At 34.9% G+C, this 17497-nt stretch overlaps 2 protein-coding genes and 1 long non-coding RNA gene across 3 annotated transcripts; 2 read left to right on the top strand and 1 right to left on the bottom strand.

Annotated features, from left to right (window-relative positions):
- The first annotated feature begins 2897 nt into the window (after positions 1-2897).
- Positions 2898-3614, top strand: LOC113699819 (zinc-finger homeodomain protein 4-like). Its single transcript, XM_027220168.2, has one exon. It carries the CDS (start codon positions 2898-2900, stop codon positions 3612-3614), a length of 717 nt encoding a protein of 238 aa, XP_027075969.2.
- A 2089-nt stretch (positions 3615-5703) lies between these two features.
- On the bottom strand, positions 5704-16404 carry LOC113698066 (uncharacterized). The gene is made up of 6 exons (XM_027217735.2): positions 16045-16404; positions 13425-13478; positions 10384-10457; positions 7821-7938; positions 7690-7748; positions 5704-6060 (listed from the first exon to the last, which is right to left on the bottom strand). The coding sequence occupies exons 1-6, from the start codon at positions 16180-16182 to the stop codon at positions 5982-5984; spliced, it is 522 nt and encodes a 173-aa protein (XP_027073536.1). The 5' UTR covers positions 16183-16404; the 3' UTR covers positions 5704-5981.
- On the top strand, positions 8689-9943 carry LOC140010212 (uncharacterized). The gene is made up of 2 exons (XR_011817490.1): positions 8689-8794; positions 9573-9943. It is a non-coding gene; the product is annotated as an uncharacterized lncRNA (long non-coding RNA).
- Positions 16405-17497: the final 1093 nt, after the last annotated feature.

Genomic DNA, 17497 nt, shown 5'->3' with positions numbered 1-17497 from the left:
TATGTAATGTCCTGTATAGAGTCATAGCAAAAGTGCTGGCTAATAGACTGAAAAAAGTCATCCCAAACTGCATTAGCTTTGCCCAGTCAACTTTTGTTCTTGGTAGGTATATTCTTGACAATGTTATCCTAGCCCAAGAAATGGTTCACTTTTTGAAAAATAAGAGAACAGGTATAAATGGTATTATGACCCTAAAACTTGACTTGTCAAAGGCTTATGATAGGGTAGAATGGCAATTGCTGAGAAGAATGATGATGAAAATGGGATTCTGTCATATTTGAGTAAGGTGGATCTTGAACTGTGTTAATGTTAATGGTAATGGTTAGAATGTAGGATATGTCCAGCCTTCCAGGGACATTAGACAGGGTGACCCCCTCTCCCCTTATCTATTCCTAATATGCGCTAAAGGTATCTCAAACTTGATGAGTCAATTGATTAGCACAAAAGTCATAACAGGAGTAAGGGTCGGAAAGGGGTATCCAATTCTATCCCACCTCCTTTTTGCAGACAACTCTCTATTTTGTTGTAAAGCCAGTGTCCAGGAAGCCTAGCAGATGAAACAAATGTTTGCTACCTATGAAAAGGCCTCAGGACAAGTAATAAACTATGAGAAATCTACTATCTTCTTTAGTGTAAACACATGCAGGAACTTGAGAAAGGAAATATATCCCACCTCCTTTTCATCTGGAGGTGCCTACACCATAGTTTACTAGTGAATGAGCAAATTAACAAGAGGACAAGGAAAAGAAGCTCAATGTATGAATGCTGTGGGGAGGTAGTAGAACACATTCTATTTTTCTACGAAAATGCTAAAACCACGTGGAGACTAGCACCTTTGTAATGGGATGCTTTGAATGACATGAGGAGTAACTTCGTGAGATGGAGGGATATTAGACGCAAGAAGGAGAGACCAAGGACAGGATCACGTAACATTAACTGTGAATATTTTGTGGCAATTTTGGAGAGCCAAAAACAAAAAAGTTTTGTTGAAGAAAATGCAGATGCAGGGGGAACAATGCAAAGAGCTCAACTGGAGTGGAATGAATATATAGAGGCTCTGAACACTACTGATAGAGAGTACATTAAATAAACAACCAATTCAGGTAGGAGGGAGGGCTGGAAACCTCCAACAAGAGAAGTGATTAAAATCAATTCTGATGTTGCCTTCTCAAAGAATATGACAGAGTGGACTAGGAGTTGTTGCCAGAAATCAAGAAGGAAAACCGATGAAAGCAAGAGCCGAGATAAAAGCAAGTGAGCCACTGATAGAGGAAACAGCAGCAATTAGAATGGGAATGGTGATGGCTTAAGAAGCTAAATGGAAGAAAGTGGAGTTCCAGTCTGACTACAAGGAGGTGGTGGACCTGATCAACAAGGAGAATGGGAAGGAATCTAGAATCGATATCATTCTCAAAGACATTGCCAACATGAGATGCTTGTTTGACAAATGTGCTTTCTCTTTTGTCCATAGAGTAGGAAACAAGTGCGCACATATGTTAGCAAAGTTGGCTGTCCAACTAGTTAGGAACGTTGAATAGGAAGGAAATTTTGCCATGTGGCTCCAAGAGAGTGCACAAAATGATTACAAAGGAAGTAGGGGTGTTGTATCAAACCTTGTGATATCAAGTTAATGCAATCAAATTGATTTTTGACAAAAAAAAAAAAACTAAAAGCATTGAATAGGGAAATTAGTACTTTGCAATTGTATTGGTCTTAGCTTGGAGTTGAGAATGGGAACGAGGAAGAAAAAAATAGAGAAAGTGTATGACGTCGTTTTAGTTGAGATTTTTACTAGGAAAAAGTGGATAAAAAAATTAAGCATTGGTGGAAACATTTCTTAGAAAAAATAAAAAAGAGATTAAAAACTAGAAACAAATAAGTTGCACATGTGAGATAACCACATTTTAGTCTAAAAGGCTAAAACATCCAACAAAAAAGACCACAATGAAGGATATTATCCCAATGTATGTTTTCTTTCCTAGACTCTCAAATAAAACCATCAACTTTCCTTTATATATTGAAAATTTGAGATTGAACTTCTGAAGTTGTAACTCTTGGCAATTTGATCTATTTGGTAGAATCATGAATTCTAGATTTTTAATTTACGCGCTTGAGCGACATATTAATTCCTTAAGAACAGATAAAGACTTTTAGAGAATGGTGTCATTAAACCTAAATGATTAATGTTGAATACAGTTCAGCAACAGTAAACTGCTCACTGGACCAGACCGGAAAAGAGTAGAGGTGTAGGTGCTAAATTGTAACAAATGCAAACTTTCAAGACCTTTTTTTTTTCTTTTTTGCTTTTATTTCAGGACTTTTTTTTGTTTCATCTGATTTGAATTTTGTATAAAATAGTATAGTTATCTTTGAGCATGATGCACCAGTTAGTTGCACTATGTTTTATTAAAAAAGAAAGTGAGCTAGCAACTTATTACAGCATTCTAATTCTTGTAATCTGCATTAGATTACATGAGCTAAATGTCATGCTGTAAAGAGGAACTCAGAGGCTTTAATATATTAAATTCTATCTTTGTCCTCTTTAATTATGGTCGCTTTTCTAGTATATTCAAACTAAATGATTAGTACATTATCCTATCTTTTCTTCAATTGCAATCCCTCCGCCCCACCAAAGAAAACGTCTCAGTCTGATAGTGTAAGTAAAGCAAAGTCCTCCCAACACTTAAAGGCTAAAGCAATTAGCACACTACAGGCAAATGTCTTAAGGTCGGCCTAGAGGTTTATTTTCTGAAAACTTCTCATAGAGAAATCTTTCTTCCATAAAATATTGTCCAATTAACTAATTCTTGAAACCTTTTTCTTTCTCATGATTTGGACATAAATATCCATATCGTTCTCAATTTTTTCTCTTAAGGAGCCAAAGAAAGTACTGATAAATGAGCATTTATTGGAGTCAAGGAATTAGTGCAGCTGAGATGAATATTGATTCTCAGAAAGGAAATGAAAATGGGAAAGCAACTGTAAACTTCGGTGCTGTTTCCATGCATTCAAGCCCAGAAGATCATAGGTTGCCAAACAAGAAAGCTTTGGAATACATGGAATGCCTCAAGAATCATGCAGCAGCCGCAGGTGGACATGCCACGGATGGATGTGGCGAGTTCATGCCTGGTGGTGAAGAAGGAACAATAGAAGCCCTTAAATGCTCAGCTTGCAACTGCCACAGAAACTTCCATAGAAAAGTGATAGAAGGAGACTGTTCTTCTCAGAGTTATCACTCTTTTTTTCTCGTTAATGGTGAGAAACTTTTTACCTCAGCACATCAACATAATACAACACATCAGGTGACAGTATCACCCCCTAAAGTTCAATTATTACAAACTTCAGAAAAAGATGAGCAAGAAGAAGGGGTTCATCCTGAGGCGAAAATAAGGCCACATGATGCTGGAAAAAGGAGATCCAGAACAAAGTTCAGCCAAGAACAAAAGGAAAAGCTGTGGAGCTTTGCTGAGAAAGTGGGGTGGAAGATACAAAAGGCAGATGACTCTGCAGTTAATGGTTTCTGCCAAGAGATTGGCATCAGGAGGAGAGTCCTCAAGGTTTGGATGCACAATAACAAACACAACTTGGCCAAGAAAAACTCCTACCCATGTTGAAGTACTGGAAAATTTCAATTTCTCCACATTCTTTGCATTATAAGTTACTTCAGTCAGTTTTTTTTTCTTTATTTTTTGTCTTTTGTCATTTAAATACATGACTATGAAAGATGGCAATTATTCTACATAATTGGCATACCTATAATACTTCTCTTTTCTATAATTTTTGCCTTTTGTCATTTAAATACACGACAATTAAATATGTCAATTATTCTACATAATTGACACTTATGCTAGAAAATAAGTCATACAGTGTGTCTTCTAGAAACGTTGTTCCTTAGAAGACAAAGTGCAATGCCAAGTTTAGTCAAATAAAATGGCCGGTCAAATAGAATTCCTTCTTTACAGTCTTTAGATGCAAGTTAAGCTGCAGAGGCATGAAAAAATTCTGTCTTTATTCTAAGAAGGGCGAGACTATCGAATAAGATAATGCAGTGTTCGTTATCGGAGAGGACAATGCATCTTCAACTATAGGATAATCCATCTTAAAGTATTAGTAATGCCTCTTAAACACTAAGCAATGCTTGATTTTCTTGTCACAGAAACTTGATAGTCAATGTTAAATATACGTACTCCGAAATCTCTCTTCCTTAACTATCCTATAAAAAAAAAAGAATTTTTTTTGAAAAAAGAAGGAAATAAAGAAACTCATCGGCAAACAAAGTAACAGCCAGAGATTAAAAGCCGTAATTAACTAATACTTTGCAATATGCTTTCATAGTGATATTAGTTTATTTTGATTTTTGTTGAATAAAGATGTATTCTATATTTTATCCCTCCGTGTGGTTGGCGACTATTGTACGGAACGGAATTTACCCAGCGCGCACTCTCGAATAGCAGCTGCGAGTTTCCTTGTCAACAAAAAAAAAAAGATGTATTGTAGCCGTATAATGTTTTTTTTTTTTTTTTGAAAAAAAAGGAAAGAAATAAGACCATCAAAATTGTTAATTTCCTCCATGGTCTAAGGCGGGGGAATGTGCACAAGGAAAAGAACTGAAAACATGTAAACAAAAAGCACTGAGGGTAAATACAAATTATGTGGCATTGACTAATTAATTGGAAGGAAGTAAAAGGAGGGGATTGTTATTCAATAATATCATGGAATCAGTCATATACTGCTGCATCTGAAATCCAACTTCAGTACCTTTATAATGAAGGTTTTAAACATAGGATACCCATTATTAGGGATACTAGGTTAGAATGACTTGGGACTAATTATGGTAATTATAGGCACTAACTAGTGCTTTTCATGATTAAGCACATAAATCAAGCAATTAATTTTATTCCTCTCCTAAGATGAAAGTGCGCATGTTGGTTATGCAAGCTACCGATTCTTGGTTTATTTTCTTCATCACAATCTATATGATTATGAGATTGAAACCATCCTTGTAAAATGTCTCCCAAGACGGTAGTCCCATGTTGAACTTCCTGAAATTTGCTTCAAAATTAATGACTCACAAAACTTATAAACTTTATATACTAAAAGGCAATTTTCATATGGATACACTTCATTGGCTGGTTGCTGCTCATGGTTTGATTTGAAAAAGAATAAAAAAGAGCATTTCTCTCAACATTATTCTTCGCCTATCAAATTTCTAATTATCTTTAGGGTTTAGTTTTAAACTTCGGATCAAAGCTTTCTCCGATCACAATCATTGTTGAGTGCTCAAAACTTCAAAATAATTTTTTTTTTAAAAAAAAAGTTCCTTTGAGATATTATTCAACTATCTTTTTATCACATACAACTATTAAAAAATGGACATCCAAACATTCAAATCATCAAACATGACCGGAATTGCGATTGAACCGTCATCAAATTTCTCAGTTGTAGCAAACTCAACTCGATTGAACGACTTGGTTCTATAAAAGTTAGCAGGTCACTTATCGTCCAATTTAGAAGCTTATCTCAATTGAGTGGCAAGCTCAATGGGTCAATCTAGGAACCGCCAAGATTGGCTTGGTTTATGAACTACAACAGAGAGGATATCTATCACATCAAGAAAATATGATTAGGACCTATCAATGAACTGACAGAGACAATATACGCTTGACTAATAATATGTTCAATAGTAGAAAGTGCACGAACGGATTGTTGGACCAATATTGTAGTAGATAAATAACTTCCTCAATATCCAATTTATCACAATAAAGATCACCTGGAAACTCAAAAGCAGTCTTATGAACAGAACATAGGTACATTCCCCAATAGCATCACCTCAAAAATATATACACGTCTGCGTCTTTCCATTGCTCTAGAACTGCCAAAGGATGCACTGAGATTTAAATTCTTGTTCTCATCAGTACAAGGGTAAGAGGTAGAAAGAGGTTTTGCAGGGACACAAAGAATGGCCACCAAAATATCTATCACTAAAATTCTGTGTCAAAGCAAGCCACCATAACTTTCGAAACCATGGATCTTGCAAAAGGGATATAACTCAAGCTGTACCTGCAAATACATCGTGACATGAGAATTTAGCCATAGAGTAAGGGTGAAGGAGTAGAACGCAAAATAACAATATTGCAGGGAAGTCATTATTGAGTTGTCTAGGAAAATGGAACATCTCGTGATGGGGACTGTGTACTCCAATATTGTGACTTTTAACTTTTTAAAGAAAACGTTGATGGTTTTATTGGTTCAATCAAAATGTTAAGTCGATCTTTTTCCTTACCAAAATTGACTATAAATTCGATGTCCAAATGATTGACTTCATTCAGCTGCAGAAAAATCTAAAGAAAAAACCTGTCCCTTCATTGCTCACAGTGATTCAACAAATACAACAACCTAACCGTCAACAAAGGCAATGATGGAATTGCACCCATAGCCTTTCTTATAGTGCTTAGCAGGTAATTTCCTGACAAACATTGCAGGTTGACAGACCAGGCTCTGAGAAATGGAGTCACAGTTGCTGTCTGCAGCAATTCTAATGAGAAGGCTGCATGCTTCGTAGTTATGATTGATTTAGGAAGTTCTTCACATTTTGATAACTACCTATTAATGGAAGTGGCTATATGGTTTGTAAAGCTCTTTTGAGTCTTTCTATCTTTGTATCTTACCATTATTTTTTTGTCCTCAGAATCCATCTTTTGGACAAAGCATATCGAATGTGAACATCAATATACTAGCACTCAATTTGATGAATCCTAACAATCAGTAATGTATATTTTTTATCCTAGTGATATCAGTATAGTTCTTTAGATTTATGCTGATTTATTTGTGACCAATGGAAGCTGGACCACATGAAAGATTGAAATAAGATGCTGTGGTTTCAGTCTCTGACGTGGTTTCATTCTCTGCTACAGTTACCATGAGAACAGAAGAAGAGGCTGAAGGTCCATGAGGGGGAAAAAAAAAGAAGAGCTGATCAAGGCTTTTTCTTTTTCTTTTTCCTGTATTTGATGACTGAATAGAGTCGAGCTTTTGAACATCAAATTTATACTCAATTTTTTAAAGATGGACTTCACTACCATGTAAAGATCAATAAAGCCATCGGTATTTATTTAATTTCTCATAAAATTCACAACAGTTTTGAATCACCTAAGAAAATAGGATTTTTCAGGAATGGTAGGATTAGGATATCTCACGAGGAAAAGAATCTCTCTGAAAGATATGCTGGACAGTGACACTAAATTTGTTAGCTAGTAGCCCTTCATACTTAGAAACAAGGACTTGTGCAAATTACAATCCGATTTTAGCAAACAATTAAATAAGGTGTAATGTCACCAAATTACTAGAGTAGATATGACCACTCTTTATTACTTCCTATACCCACTGATAAGCTAATTTGTTTCCTTTCTTCTACGTGATCTTGAAAAGTACAGGCCGAATATAGAACATTTGGGATATATCTTAGACGATACACAAATTTGCAGTCAAGCAATGTGCTATATGACTAAAAGTGATTAAAGAAAGTTAATTAAACAAAATGATATCTAAGTTAATTATGCTTATCTAGTGGTTACGTTTGAGGCCTAGGACTTAGCGATGTCCTATATTCAAATGCCCCTTCTCCCTCCCTGCTTCTTAAAATCTCACCACTCCCCTGCTAGGAGGGAAAAAAAGGATAATTATGCTTACCAAACAAGTGCACCAAACTCGAGCGAAATTGCCAAAAATGTCAACACCTTGTTCCGCACCTATTGAAAGGAATAAAAGTTTACTCTATGTATGAATTCTTATAAGCAAGTGATATGTGTCAAGGCACTTACATATAATGCACAAAATAGAGAGACTATAATGCTGGCAAGATATATAGCTGTCGCATAAATGCGGACAGGATCAAGCATCATGGTTAGTTGCCGTTTGGGTCCTATAAGAAAAGCTGTGCTGCCATTCAAAAGATTAAAAATCATCATCAGAAAAAGGATGTAAAATGAAACAGTGTTCATCTGCATTATGAAATAACAGAAAAGAATCTTTACTGAGGTCCTTGACAAACGAAGTTAAAAAGTAACTTCAGGCCAGGAATGCAACACAATTTTTTGCATTAGTAAAAGAATAAGGAAGAAGAAGGCTGAGTAATATATCAAACTATACTTATCTTACCAAGCGTCCATTACTATTGAAAACACTTCAATGATAAAGCAAAGGGCAGTTGGTGATCCATGTTGATATTTCTACTATGGAATTTTTTAAGCCCATAAATTTGTGGAAGGTTGGTTGTCAAATCAACTGTCCTGTTTCCTGACGTAAATATACCAGAAAGAAATTCCATGTTGGCTTTTGCCTCAGAAAGGTCAATTTGGTCCAACATACTGTGCAAGAAATTGATGACTAAACACAGTTCTTGAAAATACTAAATTTTATAAAATGAAAATTTTCTTATTTGGTGGCAAATTAATCAAGATCCACAGAACTTTTCAGATTTACAGGATTGTATAATGAAATTAATCTCAAGGCCATGCTTGCCTTAAAAATCCCCTGTTTAGAGCCCTATAGCCACAAGGAGTACCAACATGCACTAACAATTACAAACAAGACAATAAGATTTGAATGCCAATTTGTATGATCCAGGAATTGTTTGGTTTGGAAAGACTTAAGAGCTGAAGTAGGATTTATTTGAAGGCCGTGTTTGACCCAAAAAATCCCCTGTTTAGAGCCCTATAGCCACATGGAGGACTGATATGCGCTATTAATTACTGGACAAGACAATGAGATTTTAACATCAATTTATGTGGATCAGGTTGATACGAACCAAGAGACACCAGTGCGAACTATTCGAGTTCCCCTAGGACCCGTAACTCGAGCACGAGCTAACAAGATGAGGAAGGAACTCCAAGGACTTGTTCATGAGATACAAGGCCAAGAAATTGTCCCCAAGGTCATTGAGGGGCTTGAGCATGAAGGAATAAAAGTCATCCATGTAGTGCACGCCAAAGAGAACCATGTGTGACCCTTCTCTAGTCACATTTGCTGTTTTAGTTAAATCATTGTAATAAGGGCTTAATGGTCCATAGCCTTGCTTTATTTACCTAAGCGATGATCTCATAAGGTTATTTACCTAAGCAATGACCTCATAAGGTTGTTTACCTAAGGGATGACCTCATAAGGTTTGGTCAAGCCCACAATTCTTAGTCTTATGGAATAGTCAAGCCTACAATTGTTAGTCTTAGTCAAGACCACAACTCTAGACTAGTTCCACATTTAGTTGTTCATCTCTATGTAAGGCTATAAATAGCCCACACTTCCAATGGTTTAGGCATTCAATCAATAAATCAGATTTTGAGAGTTTTCTTGGTTTCTCCAAGGCTTCTTGAATACCTTAGAATTTCTCTAGGTGTTCGTGACTTATCAATCTAGAATCGCACTAGGTTGTGGCGTCTTCTACCATTATACCAAGGTTCGTTAACCACGTGATTAACGGGTTGAGGTCATCCGCTTCAAACTTGGTGTCCTCTTGTCGATCCTGAAGCTAATCTTTTACGGGTTTCGTCACAAGGTTGGCGACGTTCGTATCACAGGTCTTATTTGGGCTTAAAAGACTCATGAGCTGAAGTAAGATTTCCTCAGCCAAATATTACCTCCAATGCAAATAACTCTGTAGAATTGACTTGAGTAGTTTCATTACAAGATATGAAGGGGGCAGGTGAGCAGAGAAGACATTTTAGTCTTTGTCAATTGATTACCAAAGTCCTGTAAAGTAAGATCCGCTCAAACCGAGGGGGGAGGGAGATGCAGATTACTCATAGGACAAAAAGTTCCACAGTAGTTTTCTATTTTTTTTGTTGTTTTTTTTGGGGGGGGGGGGGGGGAGGAGATTACTCAGAGGACTAAAGCTCCACAGAATTAGAATTTGTAAAAGTAAATTGTAGTCAATCAAGTTGCATCCTACTGAGTTTGATTATTTTCTATTATAGCCAGAGGCAAGGGGATATGAAGAAAAGTAGTAAGAACACTAATTTGCATAATCTACTTTCACTCCTAACAGATGTTTTATTTTTATATTTAAGTAGAATAATTTTGTATGTTACACAAACAAAATCCAGAAATGCAGGAAGAACAGAGCAAATCAACCTAGACATACATATGAGGCAAATGAGATGGATGAATAAACTGAGAGCTTGAACAATGATGATAACAATACATGTCTAAAACATCTTACAAACTGCAGCAGTAAAAGTAAGGCTTCTAGGAAATGTAAACTTCTATCACTTCATGATGGCATTAAGTACTAATGATCATGATGTTGGAGATTAAATCATCTACCTCATATATTCTTCAAGACCAAATCATCATTCAAAAATCAGTGTGAATTTAAAAAACTGAACAAACCTTCCTAGAGCAAGCAGATTGCCGAAGGAGAATGTTAGTCCAAATTTGATCGGATTGAAGAAAACAAGCATGGACTGTAAACAGAACACGACCAAATTAGTGCCTCTTGTTGTTTCTTTCTTAGTGATTAATAAGCCGTATTGCTGAAAGCTAAAGCTTCCCAGCTACAAGAGCAAAAATCCTCAAGAAACTATTACATAGAACATATCAGGTTACAGCATGCACATATAGCCTATCAGATAATTGACACATCACCATGGACATCATAGCATTTTGATAAAAACCTTGAGGGATAGTTTCTGACAGTCATCTGTAACATAAATGCCACCAGCTGTATATAGTGGACAGGTTATATCCAACGAGAGCAAAGCAATCGGATAAGTAAAAAAATAGAGAATCTTTAACAAGTGGTACTCAGCCATGAAAGAGAACCATCTTGCAATCTCGCATTGTTAAGATCACTCTTACTAAAATCCTTAGCATTACAGCATTTTTGCTAGAACACCAATGAGGTTTCCATGCCCATGAAGAGATCATGAATGTTGATCACGTACTTTTACATGATGAAGCAATTAAGCAAAACAGGAACACAAAATCCTAAATATACAACAAGAGTAAGTGTCAAGTTATAAGGCTAAAGGTCACCGCTCCTGCTTATGTTCCTTGAAAACAAACCACGAAGATCAAAGTCTAAAGTCAAAACTGTGCATTACTCATTTGACCAGAAGAACCAGATCTTGGCATCAACAAATAAATAGAAAAACATATAACTAATGCAGACTGAATGAGATACTAGAATAAGCAGAAAAATGAATGATATACTAGAAATGGACGGCTATATCAACTTAAGGAACTAAGCTGTGTGATGTGATAGAGGTTCAGATCTTCCAATTGCATGAGCATGTTGTGGAAAAGAGAAAAAGGATTTCTGTGCTAAAGCTTTCACATGGGGAAAAGAATAAGTCCAGGATGTAGGTTACAAACACAGACATGTTTCATTTTATTGGCCACAATGGACCAACCTGGAACAATGAAGAACCCATATACCATTTCTAAATTCCAATGAAACCCATTTCCCACCTTCCCAAGAAAGCACAATGAATAATAATTATGTTTTAATGGTAGGGCGAAGCGAGCATGATACCTTCCTCAACATTGTACAAGAAGTTTCCTTGAATAACAAGGTAAGCAAAGGGGATGAAGTTTCACAAAGTGACTTGAGTCACATTGGAAACTGTTTAGAAGATGTGATGGATCCAATTTATCTACGAGGCCCTCATGACTTGAAAGCTAAGCAATGGGAATTCTAAAGGTGGGGACAATTGATCAGGTCACTACAAACTTTCTTTGGTATGGTAGTCTATATAACCCTCATAAATTGATCAAAGTAATTTTATGAGATCATAGTGCATATTGATGGTGGACTGTGTATTGCATGCCATGACTTCAAGATGTTGAGGTAAATTGGATTTCAAGATGGACCAGAATTCCAGATAAAGCTTTGAGTTTCCCTCATATGAAACAGCTTTAAGCTTCACACATTTTGTAACTGATCTTTATCTTATTTTCCCTATAAAGATAATATATTTCTATTCTGCTAGCATTGAGCTAGAAATTTCCCTTCATTCCAGTACTTGGCACAAAATAATTTGCATGCTGTTTACCCAACTATGGTGAAGGTAAGGTCGGATATGCACCCTCTTGCTTTTATTCCAAACACTATCAGTTGCAATAGAGCTAGAACTTGGAAGTGAAAAAGCATCTTGAACCACATGTGTGCAAAGAAATTTGTAGTTACAATTCTCCAGGCAATGCTGAGAACAAATTGTCTGTGAAATCTGTACAATATAAAAGTCACTAAAAGCCTGAGTATCTCGTAGGGTCTAAAAAGTCGCAATAAATTTTAAGTTGATAGCCAATTTGTAAGAATCAGGGGCGTGAGAAATTCTTTTCGTCAATGCCACAGACAATATATAGATTCATTAAAAAGTCAATTACTTGAGAACTCCTTGAAGGATTCAATCATTGATAACACCAACAAGCATACAAAAATAGGCATAATGTTTTCCTTTTGGAGATCAAGATTAATCACTAGTGAACATTGCAAGTTTCATCATATATTAAAGTAATTAGATCATTTTTGCATTTTCACGTGTGATATTTGATTCTGAAATACTTAATTTCCACAAAACTATAATCCAGGAAAAAAACAAAAACAATAAATAAAAACTCAAGGTAGTCATGGCATTAAGCATCCAGAACCCTGAACCACCCCAACACACACACCCCACCCCACCCCCCCCCCCCCACCAAAAAAAATCTTCACTTCTTTGGTGTACAAATTGGCCAGTTTGCTTTGTACATGGAAAATGTTCTAGGTGTGGACTCCCATCTCTTGCACAATCTTTACATTGCAGAAAATTCCAAATCTTCACTTCTTTGGTGTGCAAATTGGCCAGTTTGCTTTGTACATGGAAAATGTTCTAGGTGTGGACTCCCATCTCTTGCACAATCTTTACATTGCAGAAAATTCCCCTTCTTAGGTTCAAAATCCTTTGGGTAAAATACTTTGGCACGATATTTCTCCAATACTTTAACTTCATTATCCAATCCCAAGACAAGCTAGATTACAGAATTAAATTGTTACTAAGATATTTGTTAGCCTCTTCACATCCATTTTGGAAAGGAAATTCTTCACAACTACTTAGTTGGACCCATTCATCAATGTAATTCTGGTAAATAAAAGCTCTGGCCAGAAGCTCTTAAAATAATCAAGTTTATAGGATGTGGAGAGGAAGGTATACTATTTAAAAAGCAATAATTTGCAGCTAGTAAAAGACAAACTAACTGGTAACATACTAGTAGAACTTTCAAATACAAGTTTTTTTATCAGATGAGGAGACCAAGTGTCTTGCAATTACTTCAGAAAACCCATTCTACTTGATTACCATCAATGCCAGGTGAAAAGCACATGGAAACACATGAAAAGAACTAAAGTAAATGTATCAAAAAAGAAAAGTATGATGAAAGCTGAAACATACCAAGAGTGTACAAGTGATTCCAGCCGCCAAGCATATGACAAAACCATAAAGCCTCTGTTGAGATATGCAAACAAAAAATTATCAATCAGAGCTACTAAAAAAGACAATGAAAATCTACAATTTGCGACTGGATAGCTGTAAGAAAAAAGCTAACTTTGAGTAAAAACAATGAAACAAAATTTCCAACATGTTAAAACTCACCCATCTACTAGAGATTCCAAACATTTGAGCACATGTCTGTGGAATATAAGTCTTAAGTATAGATGCATTAAGTTTATCAACTCAGTGAAAAAGAAGCCTCCAACCTTACATAGTTAGTACTATTTATTCAGGGGGTTCACAAAGACAATGAATAGTTGGTCCTGTTTCATGTAATAAATCATGATTTTTCACTCAAAGCCCTGATGTATAGGGCATTCATGAAATATTTCTTTCACAATAATTTCCAAAATAAAAATAGCATTCATCAAATCTTTCTTTCACAATAATTCTAAAATAAAAATTTTTAAGAAATGTATTTATTAATTAAGTGTAAGTTTGAGCAATGTATGTGCTTCATTTTCAAATGTCAAAAGGAGAGAAGTATTAACAAAAACAGGATCGTTGCATTCTCCAAAAACCTAACAAGTTCTATGAACCAAAAACTCTTAAGAAAATGAGCATCCTAAACCTTCTACAAATTAGAACATAATAATTAAGATATTATAATCTCCAGTGACTAAAAGATTCTGAAAGGTCAAATTCATCAAGACTTAGTTCCTGAGTTAAAACTTTTTAAACCCAACGACTGATTGTTGATGAGAAGAATCATTCATAGTTTTATCATCAGAGAGAAGATTTGCATGTAAACATTTTATACTTTCACTGTAATAGGTTATATGATTTAAGAAGCTTCAAATACAGACTGCTGCAGGAACCTTAAAATCAGATAAAATGATAAGCTGAACCATTTCCTGAAATAATTCCAAATAGTTGGAAGACCAACTAAACAATGTCTAGGTTTCCTTACAAATTTTTGATACAGTACAATTATTAGATCAATAACTTTTATGCCAACTATGAAAATTAGCATAAGTGTTGGTAAGTGATTATATTCTTAAAAGTACAGAGAGTTAGCAAAGTTATTGGCGTAACGATTGAAATGGAGTACAATAACTGATCAAAGTTCCTTGGCCACTAAAGTTAACAAAGCGAAGGCACTCCAACTGAATTACACAGAAAAAAGAATTGGACAGAAAAAACAATCTCTCTGTTAAGCAAATTTCGTGCCGTGACACAAACTTGATTTGGCCCTCTCCTTCCCTAGTGTATAAACTTGTTACAAAATCATCCATCTGCAACACTGTTTTGAAGGTATCCCTGCTTCGCATCTATGTTCTTTTCAATAGTTCCTCTTTGTAATATTCCAAAAAATTTTAACTAGGATCTTTCTTCTACGTTTTTATTCCCTCTTCAAATGGCCCCAAAGCATATGTGTGTTTTTATATATTGATAAATAAAAAAGCTAGCCAGTAACTACTCCCACAATCATCAAATGAAAGTGCATTGGCAACTTTAATGTGCAACAGGACTCGAATTGGAGGCTCTGGTTGCTGTTTTGCTAGTTCCATATGGACTCAAAATGCAAACTTTTTGATATATCAGGTTGGTGAGATTAGGTTCAAATCAAGTAGTTCCCACCAAACCTTTTACTTGGTCAAACAGAGATAACATAACAATGATTACATTTACAAAGCATACTAGCATTTGTTATGAAATGAATGTATAGACACATTTAGACCTTTGTTTCCTGTAAATGTACTTCTAAACCTCTTCATCTGGGTTTAATTTTGCAACTAGCAAAACAGTGACTATATTTACTTGGTCAAACAGTGACTACCATGCTTGAGGCCCATCCAAAGCTCGAAGTTCCAACTTGGCTCACTGAAATCCTACGTCAATTAATTAGCAAGGCATCCAGCATCCAAGAACTCTAGTGCCTACAAAGTGTTACAGTTATTGAATTTGAAGTTACATCTCAAACTAGACACTCATGGACATCTACAGATTTTGTCCTCAGTGGTTGCATATTTTGTTCTATATTCACAACATTATTGAGGCTAGAAAATATAAGCACGGAAGTAATACTGCAGAATCCCAATAATCAGTAGCTTTGACTATCATACAAGCCATTTTGTCATCCTTTGAGCAAATTATTAGAAGGATAAAACTTCAGAAGAAATCCTTAATCCACATGTCATTTTCAACCTTGAACTTCCAAATTTTCATACCATCTAAAGAGTACAAAAGGCATTAGTGACAATTATAAATAACTAAAATCGTAAACTGACAGTCACAAAAGATAACATTAGAAAATATAGAAAAAATAGCATCCAAGGAAAATTTAAAAAATAAAAAAATAAAAAAAATTGACAGCTCAAACTAATTCCAGAAACAAAATCAAGTGTATGACATGTTTTACTGGTACAACGACTGAATCAAGGTGCAGAATTGCTGCAATGATAAAGAATGACATATCAAAACTGCTTTGCACCATAAATCATCAATGTCCAGAAAAAAATCCTCAATTATTTCAAGAAAACCCCAAATTAAGAAAAAAGATAAAGTAACAGAACAATACCTGTTTAGTGGACAAAGTACAATTACGATTGAAATCTTCCAAAAAAGATGAATCTTCAGCATCTGGTGAAGATTCCTCATCAACTTCCATCCCCACTAGGATTTTCATCTTCTCGAACGCCACATTCATTTTCTCCATTGTTTTTCTATCTCAGCCAAAAAACACACTTTTCAGAAAGTTTTTCCGTCGAAGGTTGGGGGCCTAAGTATGATGATGGAGTTTGTCTATCATGAGATGAAGAGCTTGCTTTAAGATTCAGTTTTTCTTAATGGGTTTGTTTACATTATTTTCTATTTTTTTCGTTAAAACCCTTGCTTTTCATTTTAACTTAAATCCCACTTCAAAACTTTTGGTCAAGTTTTAGGCCAAAGTGAGTCGAGCTCCAAGCTTGAGTTTGACCTCACCCCTTTTCCTTTTTTTTTTTTTTTTTTAAGTGTAAGTAGGAGGATTCGAACTTGAAACCTCTTATTTAAATTCTCTCGCCCGTACAATCCAATCCATTCCTCTCCTGACCTCACCTTGATATTTCTTGTAGCTTATTTGAGTTAAAATTTAAACTCTAACCAGTATAATCTAGTTGAATTTAAGCGGTATAAATTAACATTTTGACATTAAATATTCATTGGGTATCTTACATATGTGTGTATATATGAGGCTCGACTAAATTGAATGAATTTTTTGAACATTATAGATATATACTTGAATTTGATTAGTTAGTATATTCAAACTACTCAAATTTGTTGTGTCTCAAATTCTAACTTTGATTGAACAAACACACTAGTAATTCATTTGAATATTATTGAACTAGTAATATCCAAATTAAAAATGATTCAGCAAAAAAATTACTAGTGTCAAATGAATATCCATTTTGTGAGGACCCAAAATTTTTTATTTTATTTTATCGAATATTAGTAGTTTGTTTAAATATTTATTTACTCATTTTTCTCCAAATTATTTATTTCGATCATTTAAAATCCATTTATATGGAACGACGCCTCTTTTATATTTTTAAAAGCGTTTTGTTGGAAAAATTCACTTTTTGAAAACTCGTTTAGTTCGGAACAACGAGTGCACATTTTTCGAGACTATATTTGAATCGAGAGTGTATTAATATTGGAGAATTAAGAACGATCAATAATAGATTAAGAAAGGATAATTGAGGAATTAATACTCAATTCACGTGAGGACTCGTAAAATTATTATTTTTAAACCCCTAATTTTGGCTCAATTAATTATCTATTTGGATTTTTGCCCAAATATTATTTTCTATCCTTATTAGACCTAAATATATGGTTTTATAGTTTCGTTATATTTTTAAAGTGTCTCGTTTCAAAAAATTATTTTCTTAGAAGCTTGTTTAGTGAAAAAGTGAAAACGTGTCTGAAAACTTTAGCCAATTAGGAGTACAATAAGCTCAAAAATTTAAGACATATACAATGGTCCTAAAATAGGC

Source organism: Coffea arabica, chromosome 7c, assembly GCF_036785885.1.
Source record: "Coffea arabica cultivar ET-39 chromosome 7c, Coffea Arabica ET-39 HiFi, whole genome shotgun sequence".
In the NCBI taxonomy this organism is placed as follows: Eukaryota; Viridiplantae; Streptophyta; class Magnoliopsida; order Gentianales; family Rubiaceae; genus Coffea; species Coffea arabica.
Note: the sequence above shows the minus strand (reverse complement) of the source record. Positions and strands in the feature narration are given on the sequence as shown.